Source organism: Helianthus annuus, chromosome 9 (genome assembly GCF_002127325.2).
Source record: "Helianthus annuus cultivar XRQ/B chromosome 9, HanXRQr2.0-SUNRISE, whole genome shotgun sequence".
Taxonomy (NCBI): Eukaryota; Viridiplantae; Streptophyta; class Magnoliopsida; order Asterales; family Asteraceae; genus Helianthus; species Helianthus annuus.
This window is the reverse complement of record NC_035441.2, coordinates 10,830,032-10,852,886: the sequence shown is the minus strand read 5'-3', so window position 1 is coordinate 10,852,886 and position 22,855 is coordinate 10,830,032. Positions and strand designations below refer to the sequence as shown.

At 37.6% G+C, this 22,855-nt stretch overlaps 1 protein-coding gene across 4 annotated transcripts; it reads left to right on the top strand.

Moving 5' to 3' along the window:
• Positions 1-309: 309 nt before the first annotated feature.
• On the top strand, positions 310-20,205 carry LOC110877169 (probable ADP-ribosylation factor GTPase-activating protein AGD14). 4 transcript variants are annotated; one of them, XR_004866377.1, is made up of 15 exons: positions 310-465; positions 1,549-1,668; positions 3,182-3,243; positions 3,382-3,469; positions 4,572-4,633; positions 4,715-4,811; positions 5,550-5,963; positions 7,474-7,908; positions 8,655-8,765; positions 9,412-9,516; positions 16,145-16,222; positions 16,457-16,580; positions 17,228-17,273; positions 17,566-17,756; positions 20,034-20,205. XR_004866377.1 is itself a non-coding variant. In XM_022125340.2 (14 exons), the coding sequence occupies exons 2-14, from the start codon at positions 1,570-1,572 to the stop codon at positions 17,699-17,701; spliced, it is 1,854 nt and encodes a 617-aa protein (XP_021981032.1). In that variant the 5' UTR covers positions 310-465; positions 1,549-1,569; the 3' UTR covers positions 17,702-18,058. The 4 variants fall into 4 exon arrangements, 3 of the variants coding, with proteins under 3 accessions (XP_021981032.1, XP_021981031.1, XP_035833193.1); XM_022125340.2 differs by lacking the exon at positions 20,034-20,205 and having other exon boundaries at positions 16,148-16,222; positions 17,566-18,058; XM_022125339.2 differs by lacking the exon at positions 20,034-20,205 and having other exon boundaries at positions 17,566-18,058.
• The last annotated feature ends 2,650 nt before the right edge of the window (positions 20,206-22,855 follow it).

Below are 22,855 nucleotides of genomic sequence, written 5' to 3'. Positions count from 1 at the left end.
AACGTTTGACATAAACTTTTTCCTAAAATGAGCATACTCAAATATAATATGTTTTTATCCTTATTTTGTGACCGAAAGCGAGTCAAGTCAAATATAATAGTTTTTCATACAACGGTGATTTAATATTTTTCAAATCGGATCAACTATCGCGTTGCGGCAGCGGGTGAAAGTCCTAGTTTCGTATTAAAAAAAAAAAAAGTGAAGCAATTAGCATTCTTTAACCGACACAAAAGGAAAGAATGGAACTGTATATCGGTTGTCATGTACGACTGTCACCTTTCCACATGTCCAGCTCAGCACACCTCCGTACCCAACAACAAAGACCGTCAAATATTCCGGCTCTCTTCCGTATCCCCCTGTACCCGTCCACACCCTATCTTTTCTTCTCTTTTCTCTTTCTCGGTCTACACTACTAAATTCTCTCCCCCTCTCTCTCTAAAATCTCCGTAAAATCCTCTCCTTTAGGTCAGTTTTGCAGATTCCTTACAGTTATCCGTTACAATCACGTCTTTGTACTCGTCAATTCATGTTCCAATCACTGTAAACGGCGTCTTACGTGTTTAGATCTGTTGTGTTTCGAACAATCTGTATGCTAATTGATGTTTTAGTTCAGTTTTTGTGTTTATGTGTTTGTTGAATTTGATTGCTGTGTCGGCGATTGATGAGTTTGTATTGTATTTGTAACGGATCATGTGAATGTTGATTGAGTTGTGTGTGTTTTTGATGCAGTTAGGGTTTTGATTGATAGAAATGTGGATGTTAATTGATGTTTTAATTCGGTTTTTATGTTATGTGCTTGTTGAATTTGATTGTTGTGTTGGCGGTTGATGAGTTTGTAATGTATTTGTAACGGATAGTGTGAATGTTGATTGAGTTGTGTGTGTTTTTGATGCAGTTAGGGTTTTGATGGATAGAAATGTGGATGTTAATTGATGTTTTAATTCAGTTTTTATGTTATGCGTTTGTTGAATTTGATTGTTGTGTTGGCGGTTGATGAGTTTGTGTTGTATTTATAACGGATCGTGTGAATGTTGATTGAGTTTGTGTGTGTTTTTGATGCAGTTAGGGTTTTGATTGATAGAAATGTGGATGTTAATTGATGTTTTAATTCAGTTTTTATGTTATGCGTTTGTTGAATTTGATTGTTGTGTTGGCGGTTGATCAGTTTGTGTTTATTTATAACGGATCGTGTGAATGTTGATTGAGTTCGTGTGTGTTTTTGACGCAGGTAGGGTTTTGATTGACAGAAATGTGGATGTTAGTTGTTTTTACGTTATGCGTTTGTTGAATTTGATTGTTGCGTTGGCGATTGATGATTTTATATTATTTTTGTAACGGATCATGTGAATGTTGATTGAGTTTGTGTGTGTTTTTGATGGAGTTAGGGTTTTGGTTGACAAAAATGTGGATGCTAGTAGATGTTTTGATTCAGCTTTTATGTTACGCGTTTGTTGAATTTGTTTGCTGTGCTGGCGATTGATGGTTTGAGTTGTATATGTAACGGATCGTGTGGATATTGATTGAGTTTGTGTGTGTGTGTGGATACAGTTAGGGTTTTAATTGACGGAAATGGGGAGTCGGTTGAAGGAGGATGAGAGAAATGAAAGAGCGATACGAAATCTTCTGAAACTTCCTGAGAATCGGAGGTGTATTAACTGCAATAGTTTGGTACTATTTTCATATGTTCATGTGTTTTTCGTTAGTCATATAGTTTTTATATTAAATTACTTGCAATTTTCTTTTGTTGAAGTTTGCAGTTTCTATAATTAAGTTGTTTTACACTCCAGGCCATAATTAGATCCAACTTCAAATTTTGGAAAGATTAAGAGCTTTTGTTTGTTTTGTAAGTAATTTTGAGAACAATGTGTAGGTGATCACCCTGGTCTAGCCGTAGGATGTACAATGTTTACCCTTGGCCCACTTTGCACTCTGTTTTAGAAGAGGTTTATATTGTAAAATGGATTCTAGTTGTGGGATGTTGGTGAGTGGGAAAGTGGAGTACTTTGGAGTTTGGAGTTTGGAATTACTGTAGTTAATTTTAATCATTTTGAATTCTAGTTATTTTCTTCATACGTCCTACCAGTTACTTTCTAATTGGTTCTCTACTGATGCCTATTTGAATTCGTTATATCCAATATTAGCTAATGTTTTCCAGTTGTTTTTAAGATGAGTTAGATAATGCTGAACTTTTTCTTAGGCTTTCATGGGATTGAGTTTGATAATGGTGAGCAAAGGTAAGAATAAGGTGACTATGAGATCTTTTTGTGATGCTATGCTTCTTAAAGGTGAGTGGCTGAGTGCAAGAATGGAAAGTCTAGGAAGCTGTATTAATGAAGAGGTTTTTCTTCAATTAGATCAAAGTGGCACATGGAAAACGTTTGAGATAAAGGTCCTTCGAACCTGGTATTATGTTGCTTCAATTAGATGACATGTATAAGTAGTTGTGATCCTCCAAATGATAACAACAACTTTTTGAGACAAAGTTCTATTTAGAAAAAAGAAACATTTCTGTCTTAGGAATAATAATGAGCTTGATAGGCTGGAGTGGTGGTGTAATAGTATTTACCATCATTTATACTAATCTGATTGATAGAACAACGATCCAGTGGTAGGACATTGGAAACTGGGTCTGGATCGGTTTTCATGGTCCTGAGCTTAAATCTAGTTACAAACATCAAAAAGAGTGCTAAACCCGTTAGTAGGTGACCCGATAAGGAACACCATCCAACTGTCAACTCAGTCGGTTGTTTTAATATGGACCATACTCATGTAGTGAGAAACCTGTTATCTGTGTGCACAGCCTGGAGGATGGAAAAGGATGGTTTTTTTATAGAAAAGTATTGGGTCAAGTCCAATGGGCCGGATCAGTTCGGGCCCATGCCAAGATATTGAGTTAAATAGAGGAAACCTATACACAGATACTTAAAGACTTATTATGTTCAGTGTTTTTGTTAATTTTTGGTTTCGGCATTGAAGTTGGTTTGAACACAATAAGAAATATTGACAATTATGTTGCTAGTAAGTTTTCAAGCCCAGCTACACGGTGTAGCCTACACCAACTATTGATTTCAGTTACTGATGTTATATATTGCGTTTTTCTTATGACCACTAAAGTTAAATGAAATGTAACTAGAAATCTTAATACTGTTGCTTAGTATGTTTCATGTTATTTGCTTAACAGGGGCCTCAATATGTATGCACAAGCTTTTGGACATTTGTTTGCACAACTTGCAGTGGCATACAGTAAGTGCCAACTTTCTGTGGTTGAAGAATAGATTGCATTCTTATGGGGATTAACTATTTAGTTAAATGTTTTGTATAAAACATCTCCTAACGTTATTCATGAATACATGTTAAAACATTTACATCATCTTTCTACAGCCGTGAGTTCACTCACAGGGTAAAATCTGTATCGATGGCCAAATTTACTACACAAGAAGTTAGTGCCCTTCAAGGAGGAGGAAACGCGGTAATTATGTTGCATAAATGCTTCTCTGTTTATTTTGGTGATAATCCATGTGGGGGCCACCCAAATGTTTAACTTTTTTCACCAAGGTCACCCATACATAGTGGTCAATGGTGGCTATAGCAACCGCTATAGCGCGCTATGTAGCGAAGCGACCAAGTGTCGCTATTTGGGTCATAGTGACCAATAGCGTGAATAGCGACAATTTTTTTTATGTAAATAGCAATTAGATATAGCTATAAAATAGCTGGATTTATAGGTTTTTGTTAAATATACATGTAAAATAGCATATATACCAAGGTATTTTGATATAAAATACATATAAAAATTTTCAAAATTCTTTTTCTAGTGTATCGCTATATATAAAATAGCGGTCGCTATTCGCTATTAACAACTATGCACCCATATATTGAAACTAGTTTATATGCCATCCAAGTTTGTATTCGGTTCCATTTATTCCAAATCCGGAAAAAAACACACCCTGAATACTATAAAAGAACAAAAATACACTAGTTTTTTACATTCAATCATTGCTTATTGATAGCTTCATACAATGGTATAATTGTCTCCTTAAACCATTTACGGGGATTTTTGTCATTAGACAAGTTCTATGCCCGATTTGGTATAAACGAATATGGAGTACATACTTGGGCGGCCTATAAAGTAGTTTCAATACATTACTTTTGTCATTTTATATCCAACATATTTTTTGTAGCTGGATTTATTACTAGTATTTTTTACATTGGATTATTACTTATTGCCAGCTCGCTACAGTGATGTTTTTTATTTCAAAACTTTTAAAGGCATTTTCATCGTAAAGCATGTTTTTAGCAGGATTTGCTAGTTTTTCATATGATTAGTTGCTTATTCATGGCTCAATACAACAATATTGTTGTCTTTCAAAAAATTTTAAGGGCATTTGTCGTCATTAGGCATGCTTTTTGCCAGATTTGTGGGTAAACAAAACCAAATACATACTCAATGGCCTATAGTATATATACATTGGTGGCCTCAACATACATCATCCAATACTTTTATTACTGTACCGCGTGCAATAATCTACATAAATCTACCAAGTTTAACATGTTCCATTTTGCAATAATAGAGTGCCAAAGAAATCTATTTTAAGGAATGGGATGCACAACGCCAGTCCTTACCTGACAGCAGGTATGTGATTTTGAGTCTTCTGTAAAGCAATGTTATGCTTTGTAACAGAAATTGTAATCCTGTAATTTTTAATGCTTCTAGTAAAGTTGAGAGGCTTCGGGACTTTATCAAGCATGTCTATGTGGATAGAAGATACTCTGGTGAGAGAAGCTTTGACAAGCCTCCAAGGGGGAAAATGGTATCACGCTTAACTTATTAAATAACAATCCTTAATACATGCTTTGTAAATATACAGTAGATTCCAGATACACATGCCTATTATCCGTTTTGGGATCTATAATTATTAGAGGTTCTTGTGTTGGGTGACGGTTAGTATATGTCAAATTTTAAATGGGCCAGGTTTGGGTTGGGCTTGGAACTTTGTTTGTCTAAGAATTATATTTATTTTTAATAAACATTGAGGGTGTGATATGATTGCAAAAATTATATATTATTTCAATAGTATACTAAGTTTTTGTATAAACTACTTACGAGATTTTTTGTACTTAAAAACACTCTAGTTGACTTTCGACCTTTTTGGCACGTTTGCATCTAATCTACTCATGTATTTTACCTGCGTCACTGCGTGGCAAAATGGTTGGTTTGGGTAACGGGTTAGAATAGGTAAAGTTTTGAAATGGGTTGGAACCGTTTGGCCAAAATTGTTTTAGTCCAAAAGTTTCAATTTTTATGAACATATAGTGTGTTGGATATGATTACAAATTTACAGTAATATATTATTTCCATAATAAACTATTTTGACTTCTATGTATCTCCAACCCCAATTAACCCGTTCATTAGTAAATGGATCGAAATTGCCGTCTTTAATCGTTGATGGTTTTCTACAAAGTGATTTACGAGTTTTGTACGCAATAGTTTAAGTTCTTATGTACACTGTATTGTTCTTTGATTTTGGATACATCTCGATATTGAACAGGGGGAAGGAGAAGGTTCTAGAAGTCCACCATACGACAATGACCGGCGTTATAGTGATAGGCCTAGTCCAGGTGGAAGAAGTGATGGAAGTTCCAGAAACAGTTACGATGAAAGACGTAGTCCTGGGTATGATTCAGATTTCAGGAAAAGCCCCGCACGTCCCGATATCGTTAATGACTGGCGACGAGAAGATAGATTTGCGAATGCAAAAAAATCTGATGATGGGAAGAGTTTTGATGGAGGTTTGAAGGTTGAAGGTAGGTCTCCTGATCGCCAAAGTGATTCAGATATATCGAGCCCGCCGATAGTTAGGCCCGTTAGGGAAATACTGGGAGAAAGTGTTTCTCCTCTTCGGGTTATTGAACCTCCAAAAGCTAATGGTTCAAAGCCAGCAGATGGCTCCTTCCAAACACAGGTGACTTTTTTTTCAATCAGGTTTTAATGTTAAACTAGTGGGTTACCACCCGCGCTTCATAGCGGGTTCGAAACGTGGATAAAAATAAGTAAGTTGCGAGAGTTAAAGTTGTTTGATGTTTTATTTAAGGGGCTAAACAGGTCATTATTAAAGTTAAGGGGCTAAACATGTCATTATTAAAGTTGAGGGGCTAAAGTTGTTTATTATTAAATTTGACCGATTAAAGTTGTTTGATGTAGTTAAGGGGCTAAACATGTCATTATTAAAGTTGAGGGGCTAAAGTTGTTTATTATTAAAGTTGAGGGCTAAAGTTGTTTTAATTGAGGGGCTAAATAAATATGCCATTATTAAAGTTGAGGGGTTAAAGTTGTTTGATGTTGACAAAATAGCATATTTATTTATAATATTTGTATTATATAATTTGTAACGTTGTGATTTGGTATATACTTTTCTTGTTTGCTCACTTGGTTAATACTTGTGAGGCAAGCATATGCATTTAAAATAAAGATGGCAAACTGCGATTGGGGGGGGGGGGGTTGCGTATGCGTAGCAGGTCGAAAATGGGTAGGGATCAAAATGATTAATTTTTGGTATGGGTGCAATTAACTTGGAACACTTTTTGTCCAATATCATTAGTCTTTTAACATAAGTAGTTTGTTAAATGCGCTTATAAAAATTACATCAGTTAAGTAGTAATATACTTCTTTGCATAAAAATGCAAATTTAATGCGTTAAAACTAGGGGCGGCAATTATTGACCCGAACCTGAACCCGCCACGAAAAAAACAAGTTTACTAACACGACCCATTTAGAATAACGGGTTGGGTTTGGGTTGACCCATTAACCCGATTAACAATTAGAAAAAAACTTTTATATTTTTGTTTTTTCCATTTCTGTTTTACATGGTTACTCATAATAATGTTAGTTTTGACACATTATATGATTTACTTGTTACACTCATACTCACCATTAAACATGTTATCAATAACCCAACTTGTATGACTCATTTAAAAATATGGGTTAAACAGGTCGTGTTCGGGTTGACCCAAATTTATATGTGTGCGGGTTAGGGTTGAAATCTTTGACCCGAATAATAATATGGGTCGGGTTCGGGTTGAACATTTCAACCCATCAACCCAACACGATTGACACCCCTTGTTAAAACACACTTTTAGCTACTGCTGCTCATTTTCTTATAAGATATTCTTTTATTTTTTTCTTGTTTGACCCGTTGAAGGGTATAACCCAAATCAGTCTGCTAACAAGTAAATGAGTCGATATTGTCACCTTTGATTTAAATTTGTTTGGAGACACTTGGAGTTGCAAGTCTGGAATCTGTTCTTATAATATGGAAGTTTTCTTTTCTCTAATGCATTTACAGAATTTGTAACATGTTTAACTATGAATACAATTGTAATACTTGCTAACATGTTTGTGATTATTCATTTGTCCTTTTGTTTTCAAGTTTCAACATAATTTAAAGCCTAATTCGAAATTGTTTCCTGTTGCAGAGAACTGCTTCTTCCAGTAGCCTAGCATCTTCAACTGGGAATCCAACCGAACTTAAAACAGAAACTTCATTAATTGATTTTGATGCTGACCCTGAACCACTTTCAACTGCCCCGGGCCCACAACCACAACAAATCGTTCCACCACCAACTGTGGCACAACCACCACAATCATCAAATGATAATTGGGCCAGCTTTGATTCATCTCCCGTAATAAAATCCACTCAACCTTCTACAACAAGTTCTAATTTACTTGATATGCTTTCTGAGATTTCAGTTCCTGCACCGGGTAACAATCCAGCAGTTGCAACTACACCGCCATCAACGTTTAATGCCTTTGGCGACTCTGGTTATGGTGGCCAGTGGCAAAATGTGGTTAGTCACCAGAATCCTGTTCCTGCTACTGGAATTCAGCTACCTACTACATCGTTAAATCAGGTTGGTGGTGGTTATTTGCAAAAAAATAGGTTCATCCTTTTCAAGCGTCTTTTGTGGACTGTTTTTTTGGGTAGATGTGGCAAGATGGGTGGTTGGGTTTCAGGTCAACACGGAACGTTATAGTATGGGTTGGGTTGACTCAAAATCACATTTTTGTTTGTTTTACAATTTTTAGAGATATTATCTGGTTAATTATGGGCATAGAAAATATATTATTTCAGTAGTAATTTTTTTTAGAGATATTATTTAATTATTTGATTAAAATGATATAGGAAGTTCTAACCTGTGTAATACATAGGCCTCTAACCTAGTAATATAATGATTATAATAATAATAATAACAAATAATAATAATAATAATAATAATAATAATAATAATAATAATAATAATAATAATAATAATAATAATAATCTGAATCTTTGAATAAAAAGATTTTAAGTACCGTTCAGGTTGACTCAAAACCACTTAATTAACTTTTTTTAAGTTTATGTAATAAACGTGTTTATCATGACAGCAAGAGGATTACGATAATGATCTAATTTACGAATAAGACAATTTATGAGGCTATAGGTATTTTGAATAGACTTTGGGCGACTTTCAATATGTTCCCTACAAAGTATATTACCAATTGACCCAAAATGACCCATTTATAAGTATATAGGTCAAAATTGTCACCTCTAGCTCTTTGTATCAATGATTATTTCACACTATATTTACAATCTTATTCTACATGCAACTTTTTGCAGCCATTGAATACTTCTGGTGGAGATACCCATGGGCTTTTAACCGCTGGTACATTTTCTCAAGTTACATCCAGTATCGAGGCTAAACCTTCTGCCAAACAAGAGCTACCTGCGGTAATGGCGTATATATTTTTGTCAGCTCCATCTTGTGTTTCGTTTTTCTCCTGTATTTGCTAGAGTTTACAAGATGGGTGATTTGGCAGGATCGATAACAGGGCAAATCTGTTGTTGACATAGATCGTTTTTAGTACGGGTTGATAACGGGCTTGGGTTGACCCACAAACACTTTTTGTCCATTTTTTTATTATTTTTAAATAATAAGGATATTGTTAAATAGTGGTTAAAAGGACAAAAATGAGTGTTGAAACTGGGTCATTTTCTGTAGTCAATATGGTCTTGGGCCCGTTGGGTTACTTTTGTTCATATTGTAAATGTTCTATAAATAATAATTATATAACCATGATTGTCAAAAGGTTTTTATAAATAATGATTATTTGCCCCAACAACATATGTTGTTCAAATATTATATAAAATACGAATGTGCTCATCATGATTAAAGAAACAATGTTACTAATCTAGAATTTGAATAAAATAATTTAGAATGGGGTTGTATGCATTAAATTAGACCTCGATGACTTTCACCGTGTTTGACTCATTTCCCTATTAGCTATTATTAGATTAATCACAACCTAAATCAATCCATTCACAAGTAAATATGGTTTTCTATTTTCCACTTTTAATAAATGTGTTGCGTATGCAGGATTTATTTACGTCAAGCTATCCATCCTATACTGCTCAAGGTCCAGGCTGGTACTCTGCTCCACAATATAGCATGGGATACAATATGCAATATAACCTTCCACAGGTTTGATGCAACTTACTTGCCACAATAACGTCATTTTTCTGGTCATAGGTTTTGTCCCGGATAGAAAATACATGTAAATTGAACAGTAAATACAAGTATATAACAAGGTAGAAGATAATGATATTAATTAGCAACCCAATATTTGAGAGACAAGACCTACTTTTGTTTAAAAGATAACTGAGAACTCTCCTCGTAATGCTCACTCATTCAATTTTTTTTTATTTTATATATTCCATACCCTACTAAAACTACCAAAGGCAATTGTTATTTAAAAGGCAACTAGTGGGTTACCACCCGTGTTCCGCAGCGGGTTAGAAACGTAGATAAAAATAAGCAAATCGTGAGAATTAAACTTGTTTGATGTTTTAGTTAAGGGGCTAAACATGTTATTACTAAAGTTAGGGCTGTAAACGAACCGAACGAACACGAACAAGGCCTTGTTCGTGTTCGTTCATTAAGGAAATAAATGTGTTCACGAACGGTTCATGAACATTTACCGAACGAGATTTTATGTTCGTGTTCGTTCGTTAAGGAAATGAGCGTGTTCGCGAACGGTTCACGAACACAAACGAACACAAATAAATTTGGCGAACTCGACGAAGGATAAAGATAGATGGCCCAGAGAGTAGCACTCGAACTTGAATCTCTTATTATGGAACGGAGGTCGATCGTATTCGTGTATGTAAATAATGAGAAATGAAAGGGAAATGATGCATAAACAAGGTGAAAGTGGGTTTCCTAGTTTAATTGTTAGGGAAATAAAATAAATAAAAGTTTAATAATATAAAAAGTACAAATAAAATATAAGAAAGTACAAAGATCTTCAATTAAAACACAAACATACGAACATAAACGAACGCAAATCAACGAATGTTCACGAACACCTTACCGAACGTTCACGAACATAATCGAACGAACGAGACCTCTGTTCATGTTCGTTCATTTAACTAATTGAACGAAATTTCTTGTTCACGTTCGTGCGTTTATTAAACGAACGAACATAAACGAACTTCCCGCCAAACGGTTCACGAACTGTTCGCTAAACGTTCGGTTCGTTTACAGCCCTAACTAAAGTTAAGGGGCTAAACATGTCATTTCTAAACTGAGGGGCTAAAGTTGTTTATTATTAAAGTTGAGGGGCTAAAGTTGTTTTAGTTAAGGGGCTAAACATGTCATTATTAAAATTTAGGGGCTAAAGTTGTTTATTATTATTAGACCAGAATTATATATTCGTTTGTTATTTTTTTATTTGGTTTCCATAGTTATCTTTTCCTTATTTATCTAGGTCTAATAGTGTATATATTGTCCTGTATAATTCTCTTCTTCAATCAATAACAATTACAATTTCCCTTTAGTGAGTTTGATTTGGTATCAGAGCAAATCAACTCCTAATCTTTCTCTAACCCTAATCGGCGCCCTACTGCGGATCTTCAACCTCCAGCCGACGCAACTTCCGGTCAATAACCCCTTGCTTCAATGGCGGCTATTATCAATTTCTCTCATCAAGAAAAGACAACCCACAATTCCCACAAATTCCCCTTCACTCTCAAACCCACCAATTATGGCTACTGGCGTTCCATGCTTGAATCCTTCCTAACATCCCATAACCTGTTTGGTTACGTTGATGGTACGATCCCCTGTCCAGAACAGAAGGTACAAGTCGGCGATGCTACAACAGACAATCCCAGCTACACTCCTTGGATTTCGAATGATGCTCACATTCGAACATTACTCATCTCAACAGTCTCAGAAGAATCTTACCAGCACGTTCAAGGTAAAACCTCCAGTGCAGTTTGGCAGTCCCTGGAACGGGCCTATGCGCCCAACACTGCCTCACACGAATTCTTTCTCAAAAGCCAACTCATGCGCATCACTATGAAGGGTGATGAAAAACCAATTGACTACCTCTGCAGGGTCCAAGATTACGCTACCGCTCTCGCCAACATCGGACAACCGGTAAAAGATAGCGATCTCGTTATGCACACCCTTGCAGGGCTTCGTGAAGAATACACCGGTCTAAAAGGCAGCGTGCTCGGGAGAAAACCTCCTATCTCGTTCAATGAAATCTATTCGCTGCTGTCCGATCATGATTATGCAGTCAACAAAACATTCAGCCCCAACCCACAGGCCCTTCTTGCCACGGCTCAGCCCCCAAATCAACAGCCATCGGCTGTCCCAACTTCCCCCAGCCTTGAACAACTTCAACAGCAGCTTCAACACATTCAATTAGCTGCTTCTCAACTGGGGTATCAACTGCATCCGAACCCGCCACAGCCTCAAGCCTATTTTGGATCTAGAACATTCAGCAACAACCGAAGTGGTAGAAACAATCGTGGCCGGGGAAACTCGCGTGGATCTTTTACTCCACGCTCTAGAGACAATGGTGGCACCAGGCAGTTCTCTTGGGCTTCAACTCAGAACACCGTTTTTGGCCACTGCAATCGGTGTGGAATAGGCCACTTACCCTCTCAGTGTCCCAATCAGCAATCCCAGCACACTCAGCAGTCACGGCCTCCTCCTCAGGCTAACTTTACAGCTTTTTCGGATGCTGCTTCATCCTCTGGAACTGCTTGGAAGCCCGACACTGGTGCCACACATCATGCCACCCCAGACTTATCCAGCTTGGACAATTCTGAGGCATATTATGGTAACAATTCCTTACTTGTTGGCAACGGTTCTTCTATACCAATTTTTCATATTGGCTCCTCAAAAATCTACTCTTCCAATAAAACCTTTAATCTTTCTGATATACTTCATGTTCCTACACTTAAACAAAATCTTTTATCAGTTCAAAAGTTTTGCCTTGATAATAATGTCTTTTTTGAGTTTCATTCTTCTTATTTTCTTGTGAAGGACGAGTCTACACACACTACCCTCCTCACGGGCCCCAGTGAACAGGGTTTGTACTCTATCCGCCTTCCTCAACTCAAGACTTTACCCAAGGTTGCATTCACTGCTGTCAAGGCTTCCTCAGATGTTTGGCACCAACGCTTAGGACATCCACATGCTCAAGTTTTTAATTCTATTGTTTCTTATTGTTCTTTACCAGTTTCGAATAAATTATCAAAACATTTATGTTCTTCTTGTCAAATGGGAAAATCATCTAAATTGCATTTACCTGATTCTACTTTTCGTAGTCATCATATTTTGGATCTTATTTATTGTGATGTATGGGGCCCTACTCCGTCACCATCTCTTGATGGTCACCGTTATTTCTTGTTATGTGTTGACCATTACACCCGCTACATGTGGCTTTATCCCCTATCTCAAAAATCTGACGTTTACGCCATTTTAACCAACTTCGTCACCATGGTTGAACGCCAGTTCAACACCAAACTAAAATGCATTCAATCGGATTGGGGTGGCGAATTTCGACCTCTAGCTTCTTTTTGCCGTAACCTCGGTATTATTCATCGCCGTCCTTGCCCACACACAAGCGAGCAAAACGGTTTTGTGGAGCGTCACCATAGACATGTTGTTGAAACGGGCCTTTCACTTATGGCTCATTCTCATCTTCCTCGGCGGTTTTGGCATTTTGCCTTTGAAACAGCCGTTTACCTCATAAACCGCCTTCCCTCCCGAGTTTCTTCAAACAAATCCCCATTTGAACACACCTATGGCAGAAAACCAGATTATTCGTTTTTACGGGTCTTTGGTTCTCAATGTTTTCCCTATCTTCGTCCCTACAACCACAACAAAATCGACTTCCGTTCCACGCCTTGTGTGTTTCTTGGCTATAGCCTCTCACATCACGGCTACAGATGCTTCGATCCTCTAACCGAGCGTATTTACATTGCTCGTCATGTTCGCTTTAATGAACACATCTTTCCCTACGCTCCATCACCAAAACCAAACCCACCACCACCCTCTTCCCCTTATGTCTCTATCTTTCCTAACCCACCGCCCGGCTTTCCGGCCGAACCTCCATCTTCATCACCACCTACAGCTGACAGCCCCTCCCCTATCCCTTTGGTTCGATCAGCTCCTACGGCTGACACCAACACACCTTCTCACACCTCGTCACCCACAGCTGAATCCACCTCCATATCATCTTTTTCGGGTCCGTCATCTTCGTCTCATTCTTCCGCTGCCCCCATCGTTAATCAACCAGCAGCTACCCGATCCAGGCCTGCCAATTTTCGGCAACATCCTAAACAGCCGGATCGGTACAATCCAGCTGCTTACACCGCCACCGCCCCTTCTTCTCTACCTGTTGAACCCACTTCCTTTACCATTGCCAACAAGTACCCTGAATGGCGCCATGCTATGTCCGAGGAATTGGACACGCTCTATAAGAATGGTACGTGGACTCTTGTTCCACCTGTTCCTGATACTAACGTGGTTGATTGCAAATGGGTTTACAGGTTGAAAACTGATGAAAACGGGAAAATTAGCAGGTACAAAGCACGCTTGGTTGCAAAGGGTTTTCATCAACAGCATGGTGTTGACTATCATGAGACATTCAGCCCTGTTATAAAACCGACTACCATTCGGACTATTCTGTCCCTGGCTGTTACAAATCGGTGGTCCTTGAGACAATTGGATATTCAGACAGCATTTTTACATGGTGATCTTGCAGAAACGGTCTATATGCGCCAACCACCAGGCTTCGTTGATCCCAATAAACCGGATCATGTCTGTCTACTTAACAAGTCTCTTTATGGTCTTAAACAGGCACCTCGTGCCTGGTCCAACAAACTGTCTACCACTCTTATTCAGTTGGGATTTCATCGGTCCAAAACGGATCCTTCATTGTTCATTCTCAACTCCTCGGGCTTACTTATTTATCTTCTGGTTTATGTTGATGATATTATCATCACCGGGAATGATTCCAACACTATTACCAACATTATTGGGCGTCTCAATTCCCTTTTTGCCCTTAAAGACTTGGGTCAGCTTCATTATTTTCTTGGAGTGGAAGTTATTCACAAGAATTCTGATCTTGTCTTATCGCAACGAAAGTACATTGCTGATATACTGTACCGGGCTGGTTTGGCAGATTGCAAGCCCATCTCTACTCCCATGAGCACCTCTCATGTGCTCCTTCCCGATGACAGCCCTTTACTTGATGATCCCTCTCGTTACCGGCAAACCGTTGGAGCTCTTCAATATGCTACTCTTTCTCGACCAGACATTGCCTTTGCCGTTAATCGGGTTTGTCAATTCATGCATGCTCCTACCGAGAATCACTGGTCCGCTGTCAAACGTATACTGCGCTACTTGAAAGGCACGACCAACATGGGTCTTTGGATTCATCATAACACAGGCTATCGTTTGCAGGCCTTCTCTGATTCTCATTGGCTCACTGATCTTCGGGCCTTTTCCGATTCTGATTGGGCTGGTTGCCCTGTCGACCGTCGCTCTACGGGGGGATTTGCCATCTACTTAGGCTCTAATCTTATTTCTTGGTCGGCTAAGAAGCAGAAAACGGTTTCTCGCTCTTCAACAGAATCAGAATACAAAGCCATTGCAGACACCGTTGCTGAATTACTTTGGCTCAAATCACTTCTTCATGAACTCGGGTTGGACAGTGGAGCTCCTACTCTTTGGTGCGACAATCTTGGCGCTACCTATCTCACTGCTAATCCAGTCTTTCACGCCCGCACCAAACATGTTGAAGTCGATTACCACTTTGTTCGCGAACAAGTCTCACAGGGCAAACTCAATGTAAAGTTCATCTCAACAGGGGATCAAATTGCTGATATTTTTACGAAGCCGCTGCCTTCAGAGAAGTATAATTTTCTGCGATCCAAGTTACAGATTGCTGACCGCCCTGAACTTGCGGGGGTGTATTAGACCAGAATTATATATTAGTTTGTTATTTTTTGATTTGGTTTCCATAGTTATCTTTTCCTTATTTATCTAGGTCTAATAGTCTATATATTGTCCTGTATAATTCTCTTCTTCAATCAATAACAATTACAATTTCCCTTTAGTGAGTTTGATTATTATTAAAGTTGAGGGGCTAAAGTTGTTTGATGCAGTTAAGGGTCTAAACATGTCATTATCAAGGTCGAGGGGCTAAAGTTGTTTATTATTAAAAAAATTGAGGGGCTAAAGTTGTTTGATTTAGTTAAAGGGGCTAAACATGTAATTATTAAAGTTGAGGGGCTAAAGTTGTTTATTATTAAAGTTGAGTGGCTGTAGTTGTTTATTATTAAAGTTGAGGGGCTAAAGTTGTTTGATGTTGACAAAATAGCATATTTATAGTATATAGAATTTCATATATATCTTTCTCAAAAGTCAAACTCTCATGTGTGTGTTCATTAAGTTTACCATGTTTATCCATTTCATAGTAAAAAAAAAATCAGTTTTGTATAAAAGTTTGTTTTACCTAATAAATGAAGATAACATAATATAAGAAAGTTGTTTTCCTCTATGTATATTACCGTTATACTTCACTGATTTTACTTTATATAGCATGAAATCAATAAATTTGATGTTTTGAAAGGGTAATATGTTTTGAAGGTAATATATGGACTTAAACCTATTTAAAAAGCAATACCAATCTTATTATTAAAGTACTAACGTTGCTTCTCTATATACATTTTTATCGCTTTCATGGATCTAAAAGTTATGTTTCTTAATATATAAACGCTACTAAAGTAGTTGTGGTTTATAATTGTAGCAGCATACGCCACCTGCTTCTGTACAGTCATCAAATCCATTTGATATCAACGAATCACCTTCAGTTCAATCTACAGCAGTAAGTCTATGAGTTATATGTTCGTTTTTGTTTTTATCGTTTTATTAATCGAACAGAATTATTATTATCTTAACAGATCAACGTGTTTTATAATTCTTAGAAATAATGCTAAAACATGAATTCTCATATTGGTCCTCTGGTCAGATGCTTATATTGTGTCAAGAATCACAAAAGCTTATATTTTATATATAATAGCTTTAATATTTTCTTTGATACAAATTGCTCTTTTTGTAGTTCCCTTCCATGGCACCATTACAAGATGCTTTACCAAACATGGGACCCGCATCTAACATACAGCAAATCACGGGTCTAGGTGCTCCGGCACCGACATGGATGACCCACCAATCAATGCCTTCTGGTATTGTCCTTTTCTCCTTGTTTGTGCAACATGAAATCCACGTTCAAAGGTGGCAGTTTTGACCCGTGTACTTAGGATTAGGTCGATTGGGTTGTTTCTAGTTTCAAATGAGCCAAATACTTTTTTAGCTAAAATTATAATGACTCAAATGGGTCAAAAGTCGCTCAATATGTATATTAAGACATACAACCTTCTAAATTGCTTTGGTAAAATCTCAATATAATTACCGCAATGGTATTGTGCTTGTTATAATATACAAGGCATTAATAACTTTTATAAACTCAAACGGGCCAAATAAAAGAATTTACGTGGAAAGAGTCAAATGGTTTGAAAGTTGCCCCGAGTGTATATCTAATCCACACAGCCTGCTAGATCAATCATGTTTAATGAATTAACCTTTTAATAAAAGAATAGTAAATTGCCATTTTAGTCCCTGTGGTTTCCTTTTTTTGTCATTTTCGTCCAACCCACTTAACTCCATCCAAAACAGTTAAGTCAGTGGTGTTTTGGTCACATTACAACTTATTCATACCCGAACCAAAAAATGATCTGTTACCTAACCCATCCATCTTACCAGTCCCACTCACATATATTTATTACATATGAATGTATTATTCTCACTACTTGATTTATTGTATAAACATCAGGTCCATTCATGGGACAGGTACCTCCAAACATCCCACCTCAACCCAGGTAATAATCTCACCACAATTCTATTTATGTTTCTCATAACTGCAAGAAATTAATATTCTTAACCAGTCTTTGCCTAGAACAATTAAATAATTGCAAATCTCAAAAATTAAATGTTTTTATCTTGCCCTTGAAGTTGAACTTCTTAGTAAAATGCTCTTATGACTTACTCATCTGTTGAACATTTATATTCGGCCACGGTTCTTATATTCAAAGTCGCAATTGCAAACTTACAGTTTTAACTGGTTCGCTGTTAATTAACTTAACTTAGTATCATATTGTGTTTTATTTGCAGGCTGCCACAAGTAGGAACATTTGGATACGATATGACATCGTTTGCTTCCATGAATAACACAAATCAACAACAAAGTGGATTTTATGCTGCACCTGCTGCTACGCCAAACACCTTCTCTTCTAACCCGTTTGGGTAAATAAAGAAACCGAAAACTCATTATATATTGAATGATTATTCAACAAGTATGCAAAATCATCTAATTTGCTTGCTCGAGAATCGTCAAAGAGGGTTCCTGTTGTAGATTTGTATTTATCAACTTCATCAGTTGGTAAATTAAGGTGCAGTTTTCCGGCCAATGTAAAATCTGTCATGTTGTAAGGAAAAAAATTTTAAAAAAATGGCGGTAGAAGTTTTATTAAGATTTTTGTTTTTTTTTTGGTGATTTTGTTTGTCTTTATTGTTGCTTTTTTTTTTTTTTATAAATTGTATAATGGTTGTAAAACTTGAGTTATATTTATTATTCTTTTGTTTACTTTTTATATAGCTTTCAACATTATTCGGTTTTTGTTCTTGTGATATTATGAGGTGGGTAAAAAAACTTGCAAACCTTGTAGTTAACTTTCATGTAATCATAAATTTTGTTGACTTGCATAATTGTGCACATCTTGTGTTGCTGTAAGGATCCACCGAGAGGTTACCTCGATATGTCAGTAATCAATATGTGTTGGGCCTAAACGAGTTGTGTTTAGCACTTGAACCGGCTAGAGATACTTTACGAGTCCCTAATCTAGTATGGATGTATGATACAGTCTTGTCTACATTTTGTTGGAGTCATTATTCGTTACCATCCGTTTCTGTTTCCAATTTTCATTTGTCACAAGTGATGGTCCATGTTAGCCAATAGGCTTCAAAGTAGGAACGTCACATCGCAGTTCGCAGCGGAGGCCTATAGCCCATAGGCATGAAAATAAAGATCACTCTGGTGTAGCCGTAGCCCATAGGCTTCAAAGTAAGACCATTCGGTTGTGGGTGGGGTTCTTAACGTGTAGGCTTTAAAGTAGGAAAAACCTGTTTCGTAGGCTTGAAAATAAGGATCACTAGCCATACCCGAGTTTTGAAGCATGTAGGCTTCAAAGTAAGGAACTAAGGATCACCGTCCCTCATTTTCTGTACTACCAGGGGAATATTGATATACATGTAATGAAGTAAGGGCTGAAGTGGGGGTCGGAGTCTGACGGGTTTATCAGGTGTGACAGGTTCAAATGCCAGGATGTTCCTCCATCGCTTGCAACAAAATCTTACTTGTTGGTGTTGTGCTTTTCAATAATTTTACGTTCTTGTAACAAAGTGGCATGATATACATCGAGTTGTGTCGTGAACTTATGTATGCTATGTGAACATTGTTTTACATGCTTGTATGATCTTCTCCGAACTTGTGTGATGTCTTGCGAAGCTAATTTTAGATAATCATGGTAGAGGATTTTTTATACAATATTACAAATTTACAATCTTGTAATAACTTGTTGGCAATGTATACTCTATATGCATATGATTGTCTTATGAACTTTCACACATGTGTTACAAACATTGCTTTCATGTTCCTGTATAATATTTTGTGGCCATGATCCCATCTTAGATTTGAAAGTATGCTCTTGTTGCGTCAAGGGCGCATATTAAGAACCACACCATCATCACAACCTCCACTACATCTTTTGGTGATAAGATTAGTTTGACGGCAAACAACATTAAGAAACACGAGTTAGGACCAGGGTACAAAACATGTTAAGACTTGAAACTTCATGGACGAAGAATGTTTAAGGTGAACCGAACCTAATGTTTGGAGCAAACCTCATGGACTAAAACTGCAGTTTATTCCCTGGTCTAGCTGAAATGACAAACTTACCCCTCATGTAAGGCACACATGGGGGGTTATTAATGAAGAAGTTGACGGGCGTTAGAACCAAGGACTAATAGTGTTAAAGGTGAATGCAAGATGATATTTAGAACAAACCCCATAAACAAAAACTTCAATTTACTCTATGTTACATGAGACATCTTTTGTGTAATTAAACATATTACGTCTGTAAACAAACTTTGTAGTTTAACAATGTCCAATTTTCCACATGGATGAGCTACCGAAAGCATAGATCCCAAAAATCGCTAAAAATAGGTACCTATAGCACTATAAAAAGTGCTCGGTACGGTATTCGAATGTAAAAGTTAGCTAAAATAATGTACCGTCTCGATCCAGAAATACGCCAAGAATGAGTACCAATTACCAAATGATACTGGTATTTAACCCCTTGTTTTCCGCTACATCACATCCAAGAAACACCACCTACCTTACAACAATCGGTAAAAGTAGTTAACGATTAAAACCTGAACCAATAAAATAGTAAAATCTTCAAATAAATAATAAATAAATAAAATAGTAAAAAAATGTCATTTTAGTCCTTGTGGTTTGGGTCATTTTGTCAGTTTAGTCCAAAATCATTATATATTGAATGATTATTCAACAAGTATGCAAAATCATCTAATTTGCTTGCTCGAGAATCGTCAAAGAGGGTTCCTGTTGTAGATTTGTATTTATCAACTTCATCAGTTGGTAAATTAAGGTGCAGTTTTCCGGCCAATGTAAAATCTGTCATGTTGTAAGGAAAAAAATTTTAAAAAAATGGCGGTAGAAGTTTTATTAAGATTTTTGTTTTTTTTGGTGATTTTGTTTGTCTTTATTGTTGCTTTTTTTTTATAAATTGTATAATGGTTGTAAAACTTGAGTTGTATTTATTATTCTTTTGTTTACTTTTTATATAGCTTTCAACGTTATTCGGTTTTTGTTCTTGTGCTATTATGAGGTGGGTAAAACAAACTTGCAAACCTTGTTTCGTGTAATCGTAAATTTTGTTGACTTGCATAATTATGCACATCTTGTGTTGCTGTAAGGATCCACCGAGAGGTTACCTCGATATGTCAGTAATCTGTTGGAAAAATAAGTGAAAATAGCATTTTTCACAAATATAGGAAAATGATTTTTTCCTATTTTGGACTAGAAATAAATATAATAAAATGAGCGGGTTTTATGTATTTATTTGTGGGTTTGTGTTCTATGTTGGAAGAGCTTCGCAACGAACTAAACCACGTCCAAAACCGAGCTAAGATGAAAGAGATATCGATGCTCAAAGTTGGGTGTTTGGAACATTCAATGTTGAAACTAAAGGGAAAGTAGCACCTTGTCCCACATAGGAGGAGAGATGGAACTTAAATGGGTATTTAAGGTGGAACTCTCCATCCTTATTGTTTCATGGAAGCACACACTAGTGTCCTCGCGAAGGGTACGGAGCACCCTGCCTCGCGCGCGTGGCGCGGGCGATGAGGCGCAATGTGGCGCTTTGATGGCGCACTTTGCACTTCGCACGCTTGAGAGACGCCTTTGTATTTTTTAACGCGCGCGCGTGGTGGAGCACAAGGGTTGCAAGGACCCGATTGAGAGCCGCCTTTGTATTTTTGACCGCGCGTGCGTGGTGGAGCACAAGGGTTGCAAGAACCAAGTGGTAGGTGATGCGGCGCATGACGTGGCAATCATGCGCATGCGCGCGCGAGTACACATGGCGCGCGGTTGCGCGCATGGTGCATGGGTCCTGCTGTGTCATGCGCGGCGCACCAGAGTGAGCCAATACGGCGCGACTGTGTGGCGCGCACGTATAGGCTTACAGGTGATGTGGCGCACACGCGCATGGACTTGAGCCAAGAGGACGCACCGCGCATGGCCTTGAGCCAAGAAGCCGCACCGCGCATGGACGAACTTGAGCCAAGAGGCCGCACCGCGCATGAGCGTGCAGACCTGGGCGCGCGCGCGCGCAGAAGTTTCCAGCATTGAATGACTAGGCAGTTTCAGTCTAGCTTCGTAACTGACGAGTTAATGGGCTTTGACTGAGAATTAAATGACGTATTAAATTGCATTGAAGACGTTTAATGCAATTTAAACCTCTCATTTAATTCGTTTTGACTGTTTCAACCTAGGAGCTGTATAAATACAGCTCCATACCCACATCAGAGAGACACCAGAAACACAACAGTAAAAATTCAACTTTCTCTCTACAAAGTTCAGATCTTCTCCAGCATTCTTCAAGGTAGTCTTCGGGTTGTAGGTTTTCTCCGGCAGTACGCTGCTCCGGCTGTTGTACCCTGGGAAACAAAACGAGTACTCCTGGGAGACTCGGAATTTGTTTTAAGGGAAGCGTGTATTCACGTGCCTCAGCCACTCTGCTTCTACTCCATTTCTTGTATTTTGGTTTATTTCAGTTGTATTCGTACTAGTATTTTAGCTTTCTAATTTCTGTATTGTAATCGTATTAATTAAATTTGTTTTTTATTTTATTTAATTACGCGAACGGTTCCTACAATCTTAAAACAAATTTTTAAAACCGTTCGTGTAATCAAAACCATTCTGTTTGTGATTCAAACCAGTTTTGTTCACTCAGTTTGTGTTTTAAAAACAAATTTTTTTTAGTTTTCATCTTCAAAGGAGCGACTTTGGTTGAAAACTATTTTGGTTACATTCGATCTTGTCCTAAATTACTAATAAACTTTCTGACTTGGTCTTCAAAGTTGGACTTAGAAGCCAATCAGTAAGTTATAACTAACAAAAATTTTCTGTTTCGGTCTTCAAAGTTGGACTTAGAAGCCTAAACAGTAAATTTGTGGTAAAAAATAAAATTTAATTGTTTACTTCTGGTTTTTGCGTAAATCAGAATTTTTTGACTAAACCTTTAAAATTTTAATTTTTCAGCATGTCGAACGAAAACGTCAACATCAACAACATGAATGTTGTGACGGGAACCTCCCTCAACGCCACCACTGTGGGAGCATCCACAGTGGCTAATCACGCTGAACGAACCGAGAAGTTCTCGGGCCTACACTTCAAGAGGTGGCAGCAGAAGATGTTCTTCTACCTGACCACCATGAACCTTGCGAGGTTCTTAACTGAATCCGCTCCCCAACCTGCGGAAGGGGAGACCAGCGATCAGGCTCTGAACGCGGTAGAGGCTTGGAAGCACTCGGATTTTATTTGTCGAGGCTATGTGTTAAACGGGTTGTCGGATGCGTTGTATAATGTTTACTACAACGTCAAGACTTCCAAAGACCTTTGGGATGCATTAGACAAGAAGTACAAAACGGAGGATGCTGGCACAAAGAAATTTGTGGTAGCCCGTTTTTTGGATTTCAAAATGGTTGATTCTAAAACAGTTATGAATCAAGTCCAAGAATTCCAAATTATACTTCATGACATCTCTGCGGAAGGCATGACACTTAGCGAGACATTCCAAGTGGCAGCGATGATTGAAAAGTT